Raw genomic sequence first — 17411 nt, forward strand, 5'->3', positions numbered from 1 at the left:
AGGCTCCTGAGTTGCTGGCTGATGCTTGTCCTGAAACCCCTTTCGGTTCATGTTCATTTTTTATTAATTCAAACAGACGTGACCTCAGAACGCTAAATGTGCAGTGTCCTTACGACTTCTGCAGGGAGCTCTCCTCTTCCCCCCTCCCACTGGCATTATGATGCAGCTCTTAAGCCAAGTGACCCAAAAAGCTAAGTTGTGCTTGGGAGACACTTAATTTTGCTGTAAGCCCACTGAAAGACGTATAGCAGGGGGGAACTTTGGGAAAGCTGAGTTCTGCCTGGCCCAGGCTCACCACCAGACAAGCAGAGAACAAAACATATCGGATCCAGGCTATGTCTGTCTGTGCCCATGTGTCTCAGCGGGATGACAGACAATGAAAGCCCAGAACTGACAAGCAGGAAGAGATGCTGGTTAGGCTGGAGAGACTAGAGCCATTAATGCGATTGGATGAGACTGTCGGGATGGGCAGCGCATGTGTGTGGTAACATTGTAACCTATTGAACTGATTGTTCAATGAAACTAGTGAAAATTCCCCCTGGTCCCAGAGAACGGAGTGGGAAGTGGAAAAGAGCTTTGAAGGAAGCACGGGAAAAGCTCACGTGGGTTTGCTCTGCTTACCGATGAACAGGGCTGCAGAATGTCGGATGGACGGCTGGGAGCTTTCCAGATACTTTAAAGCCTGGAACAGGAGCCTGGGGACGTTCCTCTCGTTATTCTCCATCTAGGAACAGAGAAGGGAGAAATGCTCAGTGCAGACAACGTGATCTGCCCACAGCGGGCAGGCCAGGGCTGCTGAAGCTCAGAGGGAGGGCAGGGCAAGAGCCAGTAGGAGCCCAGACGATGGAGCTGCCCCTCTCTGAAGGGCCGGATGGAGAGGGTGCCCTGCAGTCCCAGTGTCCTAACCCCACAGGGCCTGCAGGGCAGCAGGGGAGTGGAGGGCAGGAGCAGGGTGCACAGCCGCTGTGCCCACCCCACAAGCAAACGGGGCAGGACCCCACGGGAGCCCTTCTAGGAGGGGCTGCCTCTGATGTCCCTGTGTGATGAGCGGGGTGGAGAACCCCCTGGGTGCTCGGGGGGTGGGGCTAGAAAGGTCTCCCTGAGCTCCCCACTCACTGCTCTGCGGGCCCAAAGAACACACCTACCAGGCACTTCCCGACGCACGGCAAGAGCTGCGAGGAGCCGTCCCAGGCCAGGCTGCAGAAGAGACTCTTCCGATTGGCCCAGCCGAGGAACACGGCACAGCGGAAGAGGGTCACTTTGCAGCTCTGCAGCACAAGGGGAGAGCGAGGGGCCTCGCTGAGAGAGGGAGCGTCTGGGGCACGTCCCCTCCTCCCTGCTCCTTGGGCTCCTGCTCTCCCTGCCAGGGGAGGTTCCTGCCCCTTGTTCCCAATGGGAGGCTGTTCAGGGGAGGGGCTGAGAACTGGCTGGCGAGAGCCGGACGGGATCTCCACAGCTCAGCCCTTCTGCGCAGAGACGGCAACGGCAGCGCCAGGCCGCTCTGGGACCCCAAAGGTCTGAGCCCAGGGGCCCTCCCCTGTGGCCCCTGCACGTCCCCAGTGGCCCTGGCTGGGCAGGGGCTCTGGAGACGGGTGGGGCCCAGGGGACTCTGGTGCTTTTCTCTCTGGAAATACCGAGCGCGGCACTTACCAGGATCACGCTCTGCTCCTCGTCTGCCAGGTGGAGCAGCAGCGGGAGCAGGCAGCTGGTGAGTTCCTGCTGCACGGCCGGTTTGTCTGGGTCCTTCACCCCGCTCAGCACGGTGCCCAGCAGGGAAATGGCGGCTGAGCGGACACTGCCCCTCTCCTGGCAAGGACACGCGGGGCGGGGAAGCCGGTGAGAGCCGAGCCGTGTCCCTGGCCACAGAGGCTGCTCTGGGCTCCCCTCCCGGGGCCCTGGGGCATGGCGCTCACCCCTGCCCCCTTGGGGAGCAGCAGGAGGCGGGGGAGGATCTGGGGACAGGAGGTTCGGGGGGGAGGCTGCAGCAGGGCTGGGAGCTTGGCGCTCAGGTTGGCCCAGAAGGGCTCTGCCAGGGAGGAGGCTGCGTCGGAGACGCCCCACCCTTGGCAGGGGCCCCCTTGGGTGCTGCATGGCCGGCCTGAGGGGGGAAGGGGCTGGGCAGGGACATACCAGGGTGGCAGGGAGAGGAGGGAGGGGGATTGTGCTTCTCCGGGGTTCCCAGCCTTACGTGGTCAATGAGCGGGCGCAGGCTGGCTGCCATGTCCTGGGAGATGGAGCCAAGCCCCTCCCCGGCGAGCAGGTTGGTGGCGTCTGCCGCTTCCGTCATGGCCTCCAGGACAGTCCTTGCGTCTGTGGCACAGAACATGGCAATGGTCCCGGGCAGCTGGGCCCGTAACAACTGCCCCTGTGGGAATGCAGAAGGCAGCTCCCCACTGTCCTGGGATGCAGCCTGGGGCAGGGGCTGGACCCTCCCTCCCCATCGGCCAGACCCCAGGAACGGCCCAGCCCCCCAGCAGGGGAGAAAGTCCTTCTCCTGCCGCTCCGCCAGGTGCTTTGCACCCCTGGCCCTTGAGCAGAGCCTGCCCTGTCGCCTGCCAAGAGCCGCTCCAGGCCCCGCCCACCGAGCTCTGACCCCGCCCCCCGACTCCTCTGCCCTTGCCAAGTTTGGGCTTTGTTGCCCGACTCCCAGCCCCCCACTTCCCTGAGCGACGACCTGAGTCTCCTTCCCCTCCCCACTGCCTCCACTGACCATGCTCTGCCAACGCGCGGGAGCAGAGACACCCCCTCGCGCCTGGTTTGCTCAGTAACGCACCCCCAGGAACTGGGCGCTGGGAGCACCACAGGCTTCCTCGGTCCCCTGGTGTCAGATCGGGGCTCCCTGGGGCACCACTGAGAGGCAAGTCAAAGGCAAACTCCTCAGAGACAGGGGGTATGTCTACACTAGAAAGTTAGTTCGAACTAACGGACGTTAGTTCGAACTAACTTTCCTATGCGCTACACTAGCGCTCCGTTAGTTCGAACTTAATTCGAACTAACGGAGCGCTTAGTTCGAACTAGGTAAACCTCATTTTACGAGGACTAACGCCTAGTTCGAACTAGTGGGAGGCTAAGGCTTCCCAGGTTTCCCTGGTGGCCACTCTGGCCAACACCAGGGAAACTCTATTGCCCCCCTCCCGGCCCCGGAGCCCTTAAAGGGCCACGGGCTGGCTACTCACTTTGTGCCAGTTGCAAGGCTGCCAGCACCCGTGCCTGCACAGCCTGCACCTGCCACAGGATGAGCCAGCCATCCGAGGGCTCCCAGCCCTCCACTGCTCCCCACGACCAGCCTGGCGGCTCCCGGGAGCCTGCCCGGGGGCGCAAAAGGCGGGCGCCCGCCTGGTCAAGTGCGGAGATCGTGGACCTCATCGAGGTTTGGGGGGAAGCCTCAAATGTCCACGATCTCCGCACTAGCCACCGGAACGCGGCCGTCTATGGACGCATGGCTGCCAGCCTGGCCGCCAGGGGCCACCAGCGCAGCCGGGAGCAGGTGCGCTGCAAGATTAAAGACTTGCGGCAGTCCTACTCCCGGGCCTGCCTGCCAGAGGCTGACCCGGAGGCCTGCCCCCACTTCCATGCCCTGGACCGCATCCTGGGGCCTCATGCCGTCCCTGCCCCCCGGGACGTGATTGACCCCGGGGCAGAGGGACCGCTCCTGGACACCGAGGAGGAGGAAGAGGGCTCTGAGAGCCAGGAGCCTGCCGCCAGCCTTCCCAGGACCCGGGACCCCCGAGGCACCCCACAGAGCCGCTCGCCTGCATCATCAGAGGCCGGGGAGGCGTCCACCTGTGAGTACCCTCGTGTTCCCCTTATGTGTACGGGGGGCTGGGGCGAGAGGGAGCCCCGGGACCGTGCGCCTGGGCCTTGCCCACTACGGAGCAGCAGCTGGGGATCCTGCAGGGGCCCTGGCCTTGCAGAGGGGAGCTGGGTTTCACACACCTGGGCCCCTGGGGTAATTGACCGCTGGTCTTCTTGCACCACAGCTGCAGCACCGGGGACTGCAGGGCGCACCACACCGCCTGCAGCAGCCGCCCGCGCCCGGGCAAGCAGGACAGCCAGGAACCAGGAGGACTACCAGAGGCGGCATCTCCGGTTCCTGGACCGACAGCTCCGTCTCCAGGACCACTGGGTCCAGGAGGACCTCAGGCTGCGCCAGAGGAGTCTGGAGGCCCTGGAGGAGCAGGGCCGTGCCCTGCGAGGCCACCTCCAGAGCCTGCTAGACCGCTTTCCATTTCCTCCTCCCCCTGCTCCCCCTCTTGCTCCCCCTCTTGCTCCCCCTGCTCCCCCTCTTGATCCCCCTCTTGCTCTCCCTGCTCCCCCTCTTGATCCCCCTCTTGCTCCCCCTGCTCCCCCTGCTCCTCCTGTTCCTCCTGCTTCCGCTCCTGCTTCCGCTCCTGCTTCATCCACACCCCCTGTCCTCTCTGCCCCCCCTCCACAACCATTCCCCACCGACGCCCCCGGACCCGCAGTGTGGCGAGACGGGAGAGGCACCCAGACTCCCACCCCTGAGCTTTCCTTTCCCTTCCTCCCTTCCCTCCCCTCCCCTTCCAGCTCCCTCGTCCCAGGTTTCCCCCTCCCTTCTCCCACCTTCATTCCTCCCTCCCCCACCCCAGTTCTCTGAAATAAACAGACGTTTTTGTTTGAAAAACAGGTGTCTTTATTGTACAGTAGATAGGGAGGGGAAAGGGGAAGGGGGGGGGTAGGGTGGAAGAAGGCCCCGGTGGGGCATGCAGGGAGAGGTCAGTCCTCCTCCTCCTCCACCTGGAAGCTCTCCCGCAGGGCTTCCCGGATCCGGATGGCCCCCCGCTGGGCTTCCCGGACGGCGGTGGTGCGGGGCTGACCGTAGTGTCCAGCCATGCGGTCAGCCTCAGCCATCCAGGCTGGCAAGAAAGCCTCCCCCTTCCGCTCACACAAATTGTGGAGCACACAACATGCCGCCACCACGGGAGGGATGTTGTGCTCGGCCAGGTCCAGACGGGTGAGGAGGCATCGAAAGCGGGCTTTCAGTCGCCCGAAGGCCCCCTCCACCACGATGCGGGCCCTGCTCAGCCTGTTATTGAAGGCCTGGCGGGAGGGATTGAGGTGCCCCGTGTAGGGCTTCATGAGCCAGGGCTGCAGTGGGTAGGCGGCATCCCCCACCAGGCAGACGGGCATGTCCACGTCCCCGACCCTGATGTGGCGGTCGGGGAAGAAGGTCCCGTCCTGCAGCCGCTGGCACACGGAGGAGTTCCGGTACACCCGGGCGTCGTGTGCTTTGCCGGACCAGCCCACATTTATGTCCGTGAACTGTCCCCGGTGGTCACACACGGCCTGCAGGATGACGGAGAAGTACCCCTTGCGGTTCACGTACCGGGACGCCTGGTGTTCCGGGGCACGGATGGGGATGTGCGTCCCGTCGATGGCCCCCCCGCAGTTGGGGAAGCCGAGGGCGCCGAATCCCCGGATGACGGCATCCGGGTCGGCGAGGCGGACCACCCTGCGGAGCAGCACCCGGTTGATGGCCTTGACCACCTGCGGAGAGAGACACAGCAAAGCGTCAATCAGTGGGGCGCCCGGGTGGCTGGGAGCATTCATGCCCTGGCAGTGCCCCGCGCCCCACTCCCGGAAGCAACCCCCCTGGCGGCGTGTAGTACGGCCGGGACAGCCCGACCCCTCCGGTGCGGGGCGCCTTCGCCTCCTCCCGCCCCCCCCTTTGTCCCTGGGGCGGCCCATCCCCTCCTCGCAGCCCCCCTCCCCCCCGGCTCGGTGGCCGACGAGCGCCGTACCTGCATGAGCACTGCTCCGACAGTGGATCTCCCCACGCCGAACTGGTTCCCGACGGATCGGTAGCTGTCCGGCGTGGAGAGCTTCCAGAGGGCGATGGCCACCCGCTTCTGGAGGGGGATGGCGGGCCTCATGCGAGTGTCCCTTCTTTGCAGGGCAGGGGCGAGCCACTCGCAGAGCTCCAGGAAGGTGTCCCTCCTCATCCTAAAGTTCTGGGTCCACTGTCGGTCGTCCCAGCGCTCCAGGACGATGCGGTCCCACCAGTCGCTGCTGGTGTCCAGACGCCAGATGCGGCGGGGCACGCCGGTGCCGGGGCGCCGCCGCGGCTCCTCCATGGCCCCCAGGGCGGCCAGGCGGAGAGGCAGGGGGCTGACGTTCCCCAGGTGGTGCCAGGCAGCCTCGAGCCATTGCTGGCAGGCTTGCAGTAGCAAGTCCAGAACGTGCACCAGAAGGTGCAGGGCGAGCCGTGGCTCCATGTTGCCACCTGCGGCAGTCCCCCCCGAAGGGAAGCACCGACACAGACGGGCACAGAGACCGACGCTTTGCTGTCCCTCGGCGAGGTTGGCAAGCAAGCAGGAAAAGCTGAGAACCGGCTGTCCAGGGGGGGTCCCTTTAAGCACGAGCCTCAGATAGCCTCAGACAGCAGCCACACAAAGCAACTGCTGACCTGATGCCCTGCCAGAACCGGTTTCAGCTGCCCTTAAATGCCCCCCTGCGTCCAATCAGTGTGGACGCGCTAGTTCGAACTAGCAAAACGCTAGTTCGAACTAGTTTTTAGTTCTAGATGCGCTAGTTCGAACTAGCTTAGTTCGAATTAACTAATTCGAACTAAGTTAGTTCGAACTAGCGCTGTAGTGTAGACGTACCCAGGGTGACTTACAGCCCACAACTGGGGCTCTCCCTCTGAGGCACCAAACCAGCCACACAGAGCACTGTTGTTCCCCACACTGGATACCCCAGCATGCCCTGAGACTCTCCCTCTGAAACTTTGCACCGACATCTTCCATGGCCCACTTGCTCCAAAATTTGGTGCAAACATAAATCAGGGCTTGCAACAGTGATGTGTCGGTTATCTCCCAGCCGGGCAAGCCAGGCCCCTCACCTTCCCTGGCCAGAAGAGACAACTGGCCAGGCCTCGCAGACAGAGCCTCCGTATCGTAGGGTTGTTGTCGTGGGTCCATTCCATCAGGTGTTCCTGGAGGTCTGATTTGGTGACAGTGCTGAGGATGGAAGGACTCTGGAGAAACTGGAAAGAGAAAATCAGCGTCAGGCTAAGGAGTAGAAATCTGCCTTTGGTCTGTGCCTGCTCCATCATCTTTGCCAACTGGCCACTTTCTGCTGCACAAAATCCCTGGCGTGAAGGAGCCAGTGGCTGGTGTTTGAAATGGTCCATTCCTAGAAGGGCAACTAATCCACAAGCCCCAATGAACTCCAGGGACAGAGGACTCTCTGGGGACCGCTAAGCGTCCTGGGCAGAGCGCTGTGGCAGAGGAAAAAGAAACCCCAGGGGAAGGCGAGGAGAGAGGCCCGGGCTTGGGGTGCTGGAGAAACATCTCCTCTTGTCACATGTCCCAGGGAGGTGCATCCAGCCAGGAGCAATCTCACCCTGCCCCCCTCCACTCTGCCCAGTCCCGCTAGTATCTGCGTGGGCAGAGGAGCTGGCTGGCTGTGAGATTGCTGAACCGCTGGCCATGGGCCCCAGCACCTATTTGCCCAGGAGGGGTCTGAGCTGCTCTGCACCAGCCCACGTGTGCCAGGCAGCTCCGGACTCTCACCTCGGTGCAGAAAGTCAGGGCGATTTCTCTCAGCGCCTCCTCCTCCTCCCGACTCTGCACGGTGGCGATGGCCTCTCTGAGAACCACAGGGACCTGTGGGTTCCGGTGCTCGACCATGGTTCTGGAAGAGCAAAGGGAAAGTCCCCGGGATTACCAAAGGGAGAGACAGTCCCTCCCCCATTGCGGGGCTGAGAGGGCCGGCTGGGGCAGAGGAGGATCTCCCGCCCAACTCCCATTGCCCAGACAGGCCGCAGGAAGAGGAAACTTGAGACTCCTACCTTGCGATCAAGCCCACCCCTCGGGAGAAGTGATGGCGGGAGGCGATCATTTCCCAGCCCTGCTGTAACTGGATAGTGGCAAATTCCTTCCAGTATCTGGGCATGGAAAAGAGGGTCTTCACAGCCTCCAGGGACGTGCTAAACACAAAAAAAAATTAAAAATCCTGGTGTCAGAAATCTACTGCAGCCCAACCCGCTCAAGGCCTGGGGCACAAGGCATGGTCAGCAGTAGCCGGTTTCCCCCGGGATGGACCCAGCACCCTGTCGGGGCTCACTGAGGTTTTGGCAGGTGGCGACACTGCAGCTTCTACAGATGCTCGGTGCCCTCGCTCCCAATGGTCCAACACCTGATTCTTCGCTGGGGCCGGCACCAGGTCACTGGGCACATGGGCCAGATCCTTAGTTGGTGCGAGGGAGCAAAACTCTGCCCGTTTGCAGCAGCTGAGGTGCCTTCGGGCTCCCCGGCTCCCCCCAGGGGAGTCCACACGGAATCAGCTTCATGGTCCCTCTTGCTCCTGCCTGCCTGTGACACGGCCCCCTGCCGGGCCGGGCCCCAGTGCTGCCGGCCTTGCTCTCTCTGTGTGTGCTCTGGCGACCCTGCCCTGGGCTGGGGCCTTGTGGGGCCGAGGCCCTAACACTTCGGCAGGTGGCACATGGGGAGGTACCGACGTGGTCCCTGCCTGTGCTGGGAAGGAGCCGGCCTGTGGGCGGGGTCAGAGGAGCAAGCGTGACTCACAAGTACACGGGTGCCCAGCACCGCTCCCCCCAGACAGACCTGCCCAGAACTGCGCCTGAACTCCGCAGGGGCCGTGTGTGACCTGCGGGTGCAGCAGATCAAATCTGTTCGTCCCCTTCCCCTGCCGTTACCTCAAGGGGCTGAGGCGGCTGGATCCCTCAGGGCTGGATTTCTGGCTGGCCGTCCAGGTCCCTGGCAGGCGCAGGTCCAGCACGTGCTGCACCTGCCTGACGCAGAGGAGGAGCAAGTGGGGAAACATTTGCAAGATGGCTTCTCGGTATCCCCACAGGAAAAAGATCTCATAGAGCGTGTCCATAGCCTGGAGTCAGAACGAGACAGAAAAGTCACTGAGCTGTCCCCACCTTCCATCCGCTCCCAGGGCATTTTGCTGTCATGCTGGTGCCGTTTCTCACATCCTTGTGGCTTATGAGGAAGGAGGGTTAGTTCCTCGGGGGGAGGGGAGATGTGATGGCCCCTGACCCATCTTCCATTGCTAGAATGGGCGCAGAAGGGAACCTCTTGAAAAGATCAGAAGAGTCCGGCTGACATTATTCCCCATTATCTCTCTCCATGGCCTAGACCTCGCCCTTCGCCTTCCCAGGCCTGACTGGAGGGGGTGACACCATCATGAGGGGACCCAAACTTCTAGGCGCATGTACAGGGCATCCCACGATCCCTCTGCTGCCTGAGTAACTCCAGTGCCACAAGCAGCAGGGAGCCGGGGGGATGCCGGGAGGTCGATGCAGTTTCAGTCCAGACCCCACGTTGCTCCCGGTGACTGGCTTTCCAGGAGGTCCCGGTTTGCAGGTCCTCGTTTTCACTCCCCCATCATGCAGGGCTGCTTGTGTGTTCTGGGCCCAAGGTAGCAACTTATCCTTGTGTCGAGGATCATCTTCCATGAACTTCCATGGCAGTTTTGTGTCTCGTTGAATCCCTCTTCTCACCCACCTGTCTGTGGGGGCAGACCGAGGCTCTAGGGGTGTGAATGTTCGAGAAGCAGCATAGCTCTGTCATGAGATTTCAGGTCACATTAGGCCCTTGGTCTATTAAACGTCTCTCACAGCAGCCCGACCCTCGCAAGCACCTTCAGGAGTTCGTTGGCAATAGCAGCTCATGGGGGGACTGTCTGGGGCACCGGGTAGTGTTGTTAGGATTGAGTTTTTTTCTTTTTTATTTCTTATTTTAGGTATAGTAACGTAGCAGTAATATAGCAATATAAGGCATATATATATTAATATACATTTAATAGTTTACAAATCAAGTCTTTTCAGTTGAAGGTCTGTTTTCTTTGTTCTGAAGTAGAAACCCAGTACTGGGTATTTTGGCTGTGTTAGTAAGATTAGAGGAATTCTGCGAATGTTGAAGGCCAAGCTGTAATTCTTTAATTTACAATGGTTTTGCTTTTCCATGCAGATCTGTAACCCCGGAGACTTGTGCATGTAAAAAGTGTGAATGTGTTGAGACAAGATGCAAAGTTATATGGCTTTAGAACCAGATGGTCAAAGGAGGGGGTTGAGCGAGTGTGAGCGAAGTCCTGAGGATGAGACAACCTGACTGCAGAGGAGTCATCTATAACCACCAATGCGTACCCCTACTCATGAGAAGATTGAATAATTGGCAGATTGATGAGCCTTAGAGCGAAGCAAGCCCCCTGAAAGGACGATTGACAACAGGATGAACCTTCAAGAGATGTTCTGGGAACACTCACATCAAAAGATAACATTCCGGTCACCAGCGGACAGAGCGAGATCCATGGATTTTAACAAGAAGAAGGAATATATAAAGCAGGGTGCTTTGCTATGGAACTTTGCGTTCGTCTGCCACACTATCTGGAGAGGAGTATCGGATCGATCGACCGACAAGGCCCTGCTCCCCCCTGTGTTCAATCTACCTGGCCACTAGATTGACACAGACTCTGGACTGGTAACTATATCATCTGGCAGAACTGTGTATGCATGATGTTTTGTGTCTGTTTGAAAAGCATAAGCAACTGTTGGATTCTCAATCGATGCGGCGTACTGCCTTTCCCCCTATAAAAGATCTCGTTGCTTCGATTAAGCATAACAGCGTAGCCCACTAGCACGGAGGTAGACTAATGGTGCATCCTGCTCTTCTAGAAGGGTTCCACCAGATCTAAGCCAATCTTCTCACAAGGTGTCCCTGCCAGGGATAAGGGCAGCAGTGGTCCTGCATTGATCACTATTGGGCTGCTTTTCTGACACTCAGGGTACGTGCTTCCTCCCCAGCCAGAAAACCTGCCGGGCTACTCTCTGTAGAGTTTTCTCTCTCCTGAAGGGTCTGGCCCAGGGCACTGCACATCCCAGGCACAACAACTCCTGGCAGAACCGTCATGGGAGCAGTAGTTGGCAGATGTTGGTCTTGGTCAGTGGGAGCTGGACCCGGCGATTAAGAAGGTCCTAGGTCCTTGCTGATCTCAAACCGGTACCCTGGAGCCAGCACTGAGGTTGACCATCTCCTTGGCTTGCGTCTGCCCCTTGCTGCCAGGCCTTGGAGGGTTGGGTCACTCCTTTGCTCTTGGAGAACATCCCCCCAAGATCCCAAACTACTTCACCAGGGTCAATGGGAACTTCTGCCGGGTCGGGTTCAAATCCTCCCGCCCCAGTTAGAGGGACCTTGACCGTGCTGCTCGTTTGACTCCCTCAGATGCCCCGGCTTGGGGCCTGGCTTCCCTGGCTCCTCTGAGGCCACTTAGTCCTCAAGCAGGGAGACAGTTTCAGCGAGGGGCACCGGGCGGTGTCGCTGCCCATTCCTGCCTGCCCCCGGCAGGATCCGTTTCACGGGCGCGATCACAGAAGACTCCTTGGGGGCGTTTCCCAGAGCGCTGGCAAAGCTGCTGACACTCGCTTCTTGGCACTCAAGAGCTTCTCGCTACACTGTCCTGCTGGGCCAGGTCTCCTGGTCTCCCCCTGCCGAGACACAGAGCAGAGACCCTCCCCCGCCCCCAGAGCTATACAGACATTGAGTCTATTCTGGTCTGAGGTCACAACTGTTTACACAACGCTTGATAGTGAACAAAAGTGATTTTATTAAGCACAAGCTGTGGGATTTATGTGGTTGCAAGTGAGAAAGGGCAGAGCAAAGTGAATTACAAATGTCAAATAAGAAGAAACGCATCCGTAGTTTTAACACTCACTCGAGCCTCTTACAAACTCACCCTCCAACTGTTCTAATTGGGTTAAAACTCCCAGCAAGGGCAGGTCTCTGTGTTTAAGGATAAGTCATTTGATGGTGGAAGCTCCCCCCAAAGTTAGTAAATTTGTGACTCTGGGGAGTGTTGTAAGCAGCGACTGTAAAGACCAGGCTTCATTTTTTTAAGTTTTCTTTCAGGTCCCCACGTTCTGTGCTCAGAGTGGAGATCAGCCCTGACACGTGGTGTCCCGACCCTGCACTGGGGCTGCGGAGGTGAAGCCTGGCTGCCTAGCAGAGAAGGTCACACCCCCACAGGCGTGCTGGGCGGGCTCCAGCTGGAGGTAGCTAGAAAGGCCAGTGGAGCATCTCAGAAAGGGCTGACGCCTACGGGGGCAGAGGTGCCGCTGGGGCTCCGGAGGAGAAGCGCAGCTGCACCCGGATGCCGTCACCAGTCAGCAGGGAACCGCAGCCGAAGCCCCGGTTTGGAGGAAAGAGACGGCGCTCAGGATGGGAGAGAAGCTGGCAGGAAGCAGCCCAGGGCGGGTAGTTGAACCCCGGGTGCTTGGCATCTTTCGGCTGGATTCCCCACCCAGCTAGTGGTGCCCCACTCCAATGCTGACAGGGTGCACTGGGACCCGGTGGAGAGGGTGGCCTGGGTCCCCCTGCCCCTCCTCACCAATCCCACCAGGAGTTCTAACACACCTCTGGCTGCTAGGCCTGTGTGCAGGGAGCTGCCCTGTTGATTTGGAGCACAGGGAGTTAAGCCCTGTGTGCAGGGAGCTGCAGGGTTGATTTGGAGCATTGGGACGCACACGGGGTTGAGCTCCAAGTGAGGGGCCTCCGTGTTCGGTGGCGAGTTCGCTACGTGACAGCTCCAGTCTCACTTACGGCCAGAGACACGCTGCGGCTCCTCTCCTCCCGGTGGCTCTTCCGGAGCTTGTCCAGCAGCTGGTGCAGCACGTGCCGGGAGAGCTGTGCTTCTTCCCCCAAGGCCTTCCACAGCTCCCTGGCACCTCTGCAAGGTCAGAAACCGAAATCATTTTCTGCTTGCCCCCCCTTGTCTCCCCAGGGAGAGGCTGGGAAGGCCAGCGGGAAAGGGGGCCCTTAGAGGAGACGCCCGGGGGCTGGGAGGCTGAGGCGGGTGAGTCCCTTCCGCGAGCTCTTCATTTATTCCCTTCCCCAGAGGCCTCATTGCTCCTGCAGCCTGTGCCGCTGCTTCCAGTAACTGCCCTGGGGCTGCGCACAGCGTGACACCACCCAGCCCAGCCTGCACCAAAGGCTGCTCGGTGACATTTACGCTGGAGTCACGGCCCAGGGATGCTCCCCATAGCCTTGTCCTGCCCCTCTGGTGGAGCTGGCGGGAAGGGGGGTGACCCACAGAAATCAGGAGCCTGCTGGAACTCTCCAGGGACCTGTCACGTCTGCACTCTGGGCAGGGAAGAGGGAGGGGCTGGTTTCCAAGGGGTGGGCCTGGGCATCTCCCCTCAGGAGGCAGGGACAGCCCCGTGCCCAGCAGGGAGCTAGCTCCATCGCTGTGGCCTGCCAGGCCTTTCCCGCGCTCTGCCCTGGAGGAGGAGGGAGGGGCAATCAGGGGCTGAGGTGATAACAGCCTCTCCCTACCTCTCCCATGGCAGCGCGTGGGCCACACAGGCTGGAACCACGTCCCGGGGGTGGGCGCGAGCCAGCAGGGCGATGGTTCCCAGCGCGGCTCTTCTGGCTCTGGGGTCCTCGACGTCGTCCAGCCAGGTGAAAATCTCTCCCACGACGTCTCCCACCTGGAGGCAGCCAGAAAGTTGAGGGGGGGATTGCTCAAGAGCGGCCTCCTTCCAGGTCACTCCTCCTGGCAGACGGCGCTCAGAGAAGGGCAGGAACGTCACCAAGTCAATGAGTTGCTCTTGGTCCCAGGTCCCCGTGTGTCACGCAGGTAAAATTCCTGCCTCCCCAGAGGGCGATGGATCTCAACTGATCAGGGCAGTGACTGATGCTCACACCTCCTAGGAAGGGGCTGTAGAAATGGACTCGGGCAGAGCCCTCCCTGGGCCAGTCTAATTCCCGGGGGGGGCACCGGAGCCGGTGGGGCCGGGCAGCAGGATCACACGTCAGAGGCACTGGGGCAAAGGGCAAAGCCAAATGGTTCCTGCTGCACCGGTGGGTCACACGAGGGCCCTGCAGGGCACGTGAGGAAACCCCGTCCACTCCGGGAGCCCAGCGTGGCGGCCCCTCGGCAGACTCTGTCAGTGCCGCGCTCCAGGGCTGGGCTGTGACCCACCTGCCGTGGGGCTGGGCTGGCCCCAGGGACGTGTCCGAGCTCCAGCGCGCAGAGCTCTGGAAACACCTGCCCACCCCAGCACCGAATGGAAAGGGGCTGAGCCGACCTGCCAGACCAGGACCCTGTGCCCCAGGGCCGGTTTCCTCAGAGCCAGTTCTCCCAGCCCCTCTCCCCACACGCCCCTGCCCCTCGCCGGGCGTCTCTTACTCGCTCCATGCGGGCGCTGTGCTGGGACACGGTGGCTCTCAGCGCCTCCTCCGCCGCCCGAAAGCTCTCCAGGGCGGGGGCCGTCAGAGCCTTCACGGCTGCCAGCAGCAGGGCTGTGGGCTGGGCTGAGGCAGGGGGCTCCCCGAGGGTCTGCAATGAACAGGGGCAGAGCCTGTAGGGACTGAGCATTTCCACTGGGCAGCTGCCCTGGGACACTCGCTCCCTGGGGACTGGCAGGGCCTAGAGAGCATGGAGGAGCCTGCTGAGACCTTTGATTGAGCAGCCTCACCCGGTGCCAAGGGTTCCCCCATCCCCTGGGCACCACAGGTCCCTGTAACTCACGGCCGCTGCACTTAGCGGACCTGCCTTTGGCTGAGAAACCCGCAGAGCCCTGCAGATCCCATGTGGAGGGCAGCAGAGGGGTGACTGGAGAACATGCCCCATGTTCCATCCTCCATCCTTGGCCTGAGCAGATGGGCCCAGTGGCTCTAGCCGCCCACAGTGTCCTTGTGGAAAGAACTGAGTGCGGGGCCCTCATGGAAACACCCTCTGCCTTCCCCACCTGGCAGCGTGTGGCGCTGCCTCCCAACTGGCAGGAATCATGGGCAGGACAGGAAGTAGCTGAGACTGAGGCTACATCTACAATATAGCCGTCTTGCGGAAAAGCTTATGCAAATGAAGCTTGGCGTGGAATATCGCCGCGCCCCATTTGCATAAATAACGAGCAGCCCTTGTTTTGCAAAACCCCCTCTTGTGCAAGAGCCGTTCTTCCTCAAAAAACAGACTTCTTATAACGTGTAAGGAGGGAAAAGTTTAGTTCGTCTCTCAGGATTTATTGTTTTCCTTCTTTAGGGATGTCAAACTAATGTCTGAGGGTATGTCTACACTACCCCGCTAGTTCGAACTAGCGGGGTAATGTATGCATACCGAACTTGCTAATGAAGCCCGGGATTTGAATTTCCCGGGCTTCATTAGCATAAAGCCGGCGCCGCCATTTTTAAAAGCCGGCTAGTGCGAACCCCGTGCCACGCGGCTATACGCGGCACGGGCTAGATAGTTCGAACTACGTAGCCATTCCGAACTATCTGGGCAAGGGGATAAAGGGGCCCTGAGGATTCCCCCATTTTTGTCATCACTCCTGTCCTCCCTCCTGATAATCATCTATGAAGGATCTCGGCTATGGACTGAAGCCTGAAGTGGCCCCAGAGCCCTCAGTCTGGGGTTCTCGTCGGCCAGGGAGACTCGCTCCTTCAGTCTCAGCTACTTCCTGTCCTGCCCCGATTCCTGCCCATTCGGTGGTAGCGCCACATGCTGCCGGGTGGGGAAGGCAGAGGGCGTTTCAGGAACGCATCCAGCCTAACAGAGGACGTATTCCTGAAACTTGCTCTAAGACCCCCCTTCATCTCATCTGTCACAAGCCGGCACCAAGGACTTTGCAGTTGGTGAATGGAATTTGATTCCTTTAACAATATTAGTCTCAACATTTTGTTCTTTCTTTTATTAATAAACCTTCATATATTAAATACTAAAGGGTTGGCACCTCAGGCTCTTTGGGGTAAGATCTGAGCTTTCAATTGACCTTGCATGTAGAATAGTAATAGCGATGTAGCCTTGTTAGTCTGGTCTTGCTGAAAGAAAACACAGGTCTGGGCCACGAAAGCTGATCGCCTAATAAACCATCTTGTTAGTCTTGAAAGTTCTGCATGGTCCTGTCTTAAATTGACCTGGGCATGTGGCTGGTTCGCTGGGGTGGGAGGAACCTGTTTGGAATTGGTGGGACTGGGTCTCAGAGCCTCTCACCTGTATGAGGGTGGTGCTGGTGGTGGCCCAGAGGACAGGAGTGTCTAAGGGGGTTGCTTGCAGGGCTTCTTACTAGCCAGTGCGGGGAACAGAAGTGCTGTTTGGGACGGGTTCCGATCCTAGCACTGGAGGACCCCCCGTTCTGGGCTCTGAGTAGCCCTGTCTCAAAGCAAGGTGCCCACAGGGGATGCTTCCCATTGGCTCAGTCACAAGCCTCATTACCATAGTCATGTGGGAGCTGCTCTGTGCTAATGGGATGGGCCGGCGGTCTGGTTCCTCCTGCTCTTCGCTCCCTTCCGCCCCGTTGGGCGTCTTCTGGGAGAGCTCGTTCTCCATACCTGGAGCAGAGGAGACGCGCTGGTTTGAATGTGTTACCCCTGGGCGATAGCAGGACACGGGGCCCAGAGCCCTGACGTGACTCGCCCAGGGTCACACAGCAAGGTGCTTGCAGGGCCGAGCAGAGAGCGCCGCTCCCATGACTCTCAGCTGGGGGCTCTCCCCACAGGGCTTCCTCTCCCCTAGGGGCAGAGTCTCTCCCACGGTGCGTTCTCCTCTCCCCGGCCCTCGCCCCCTTCCTGCAGTGATGGGAACAGGCCTCATTTCCCGTGTGACGCCCCAGGAAGTGATGGCCCAGCCCAGCCCAGTTCCCAGTTGAGAGCTGCTGCGACCTTTGGACGGGGTGACCCCTGGTCCCTTTTTAACGGTTCTGTTCCCTCCTCTCCAGCAGCTGCTGCTGGCGCAGGGGGTTGGAGCTGCCCCTCGGCTCCCATCCAAGGTTCCCTGGAAGCAGCGTGAGAATCCCTTTCCTGATTGGCTGGGGAAGGACATGGGGCACTCGCTCTCTTGTGGTGAAGGAGGGTGTCCTGCCTCCTGCCTCCACCCCGGTCCCCCCACCCCTCCCAGCCCCCTGCAGGGTGTGTACTGGCTGGGGGAGCAAATCAGGGAGCCAGGACGTACTTGGGGGATCATGTGACCCAGACCATGCTGAAGGGGAGGAGGGATCAATTGTGCTGCATTGGCTGCCACCGCCCACATGGGAAAAGCTGGGGAGGTTACAGGCGCCTTCAGATCAGGCCAACTTCTCTACTTTGCTCCAAGTCTTCCCTGCCCGGTGAACTGCTAACAGGGCAGCAGCCTCCCTCGCATCCTCCTCCTCCCCTGCCTCCCGCTGGGGAATTGGCCCAGCTGGGATCCTGTTTTCTCCCGTTACACTCCCCTGATGATCATTCAGTTCTGTTTATTCTCTGCCTGCTCCTTTGCCCCTGCTCTCCCCAATTCACACCCAATATATTTTCTTCCACAGCCACGGACTATTGAAAATACATATTTACACCGACGGGTTTGGGTCCACACACCACACACCACACACCACCGCGATATTGGTGTTGCACATGAGAAAATTCAGTCGGCCCAAGGTTGGAAAATCTTAGCGGGAA

At 60.1% G+C, this 17411-nt stretch overlaps 1 protein-coding gene across 1 annotated transcript in view; it reads left to right on the forward strand.

The window, feature by feature from the left end:
- Positions 1-2911: 2911 nt before the first annotated feature.
- LOC149522167 (uncharacterized) overlaps positions 2912-17411 on the forward strand; it is a 66424-nt gene continuing 51924 nt past the window's right edge. The window contains exons 1-2 of the mRNA XM_089771489.1: positions 2912-3785; positions 3981-4300. Coding sequence (XP_089627615.1) covers positions 3236-3785; positions 3981-4300 — 870 coding nt within the window. The 5' untranslated portion in view covers positions 2912-3235. The remainder of the gene's footprint in view (positions 3786-3980; positions 4301-17411) is intronic.

This window comes from Pelodiscus sinensis, chromosome 19 (assembly GCF_052426305.1).
Source record: "Pelodiscus sinensis isolate ZL-2025 chromosome 19, ASM5242630v1, whole genome shotgun sequence".
NCBI classification, from domain to species: domain Eukaryota; kingdom Metazoa; phylum Chordata; order Testudines; family Trionychidae; genus Pelodiscus; species Pelodiscus sinensis.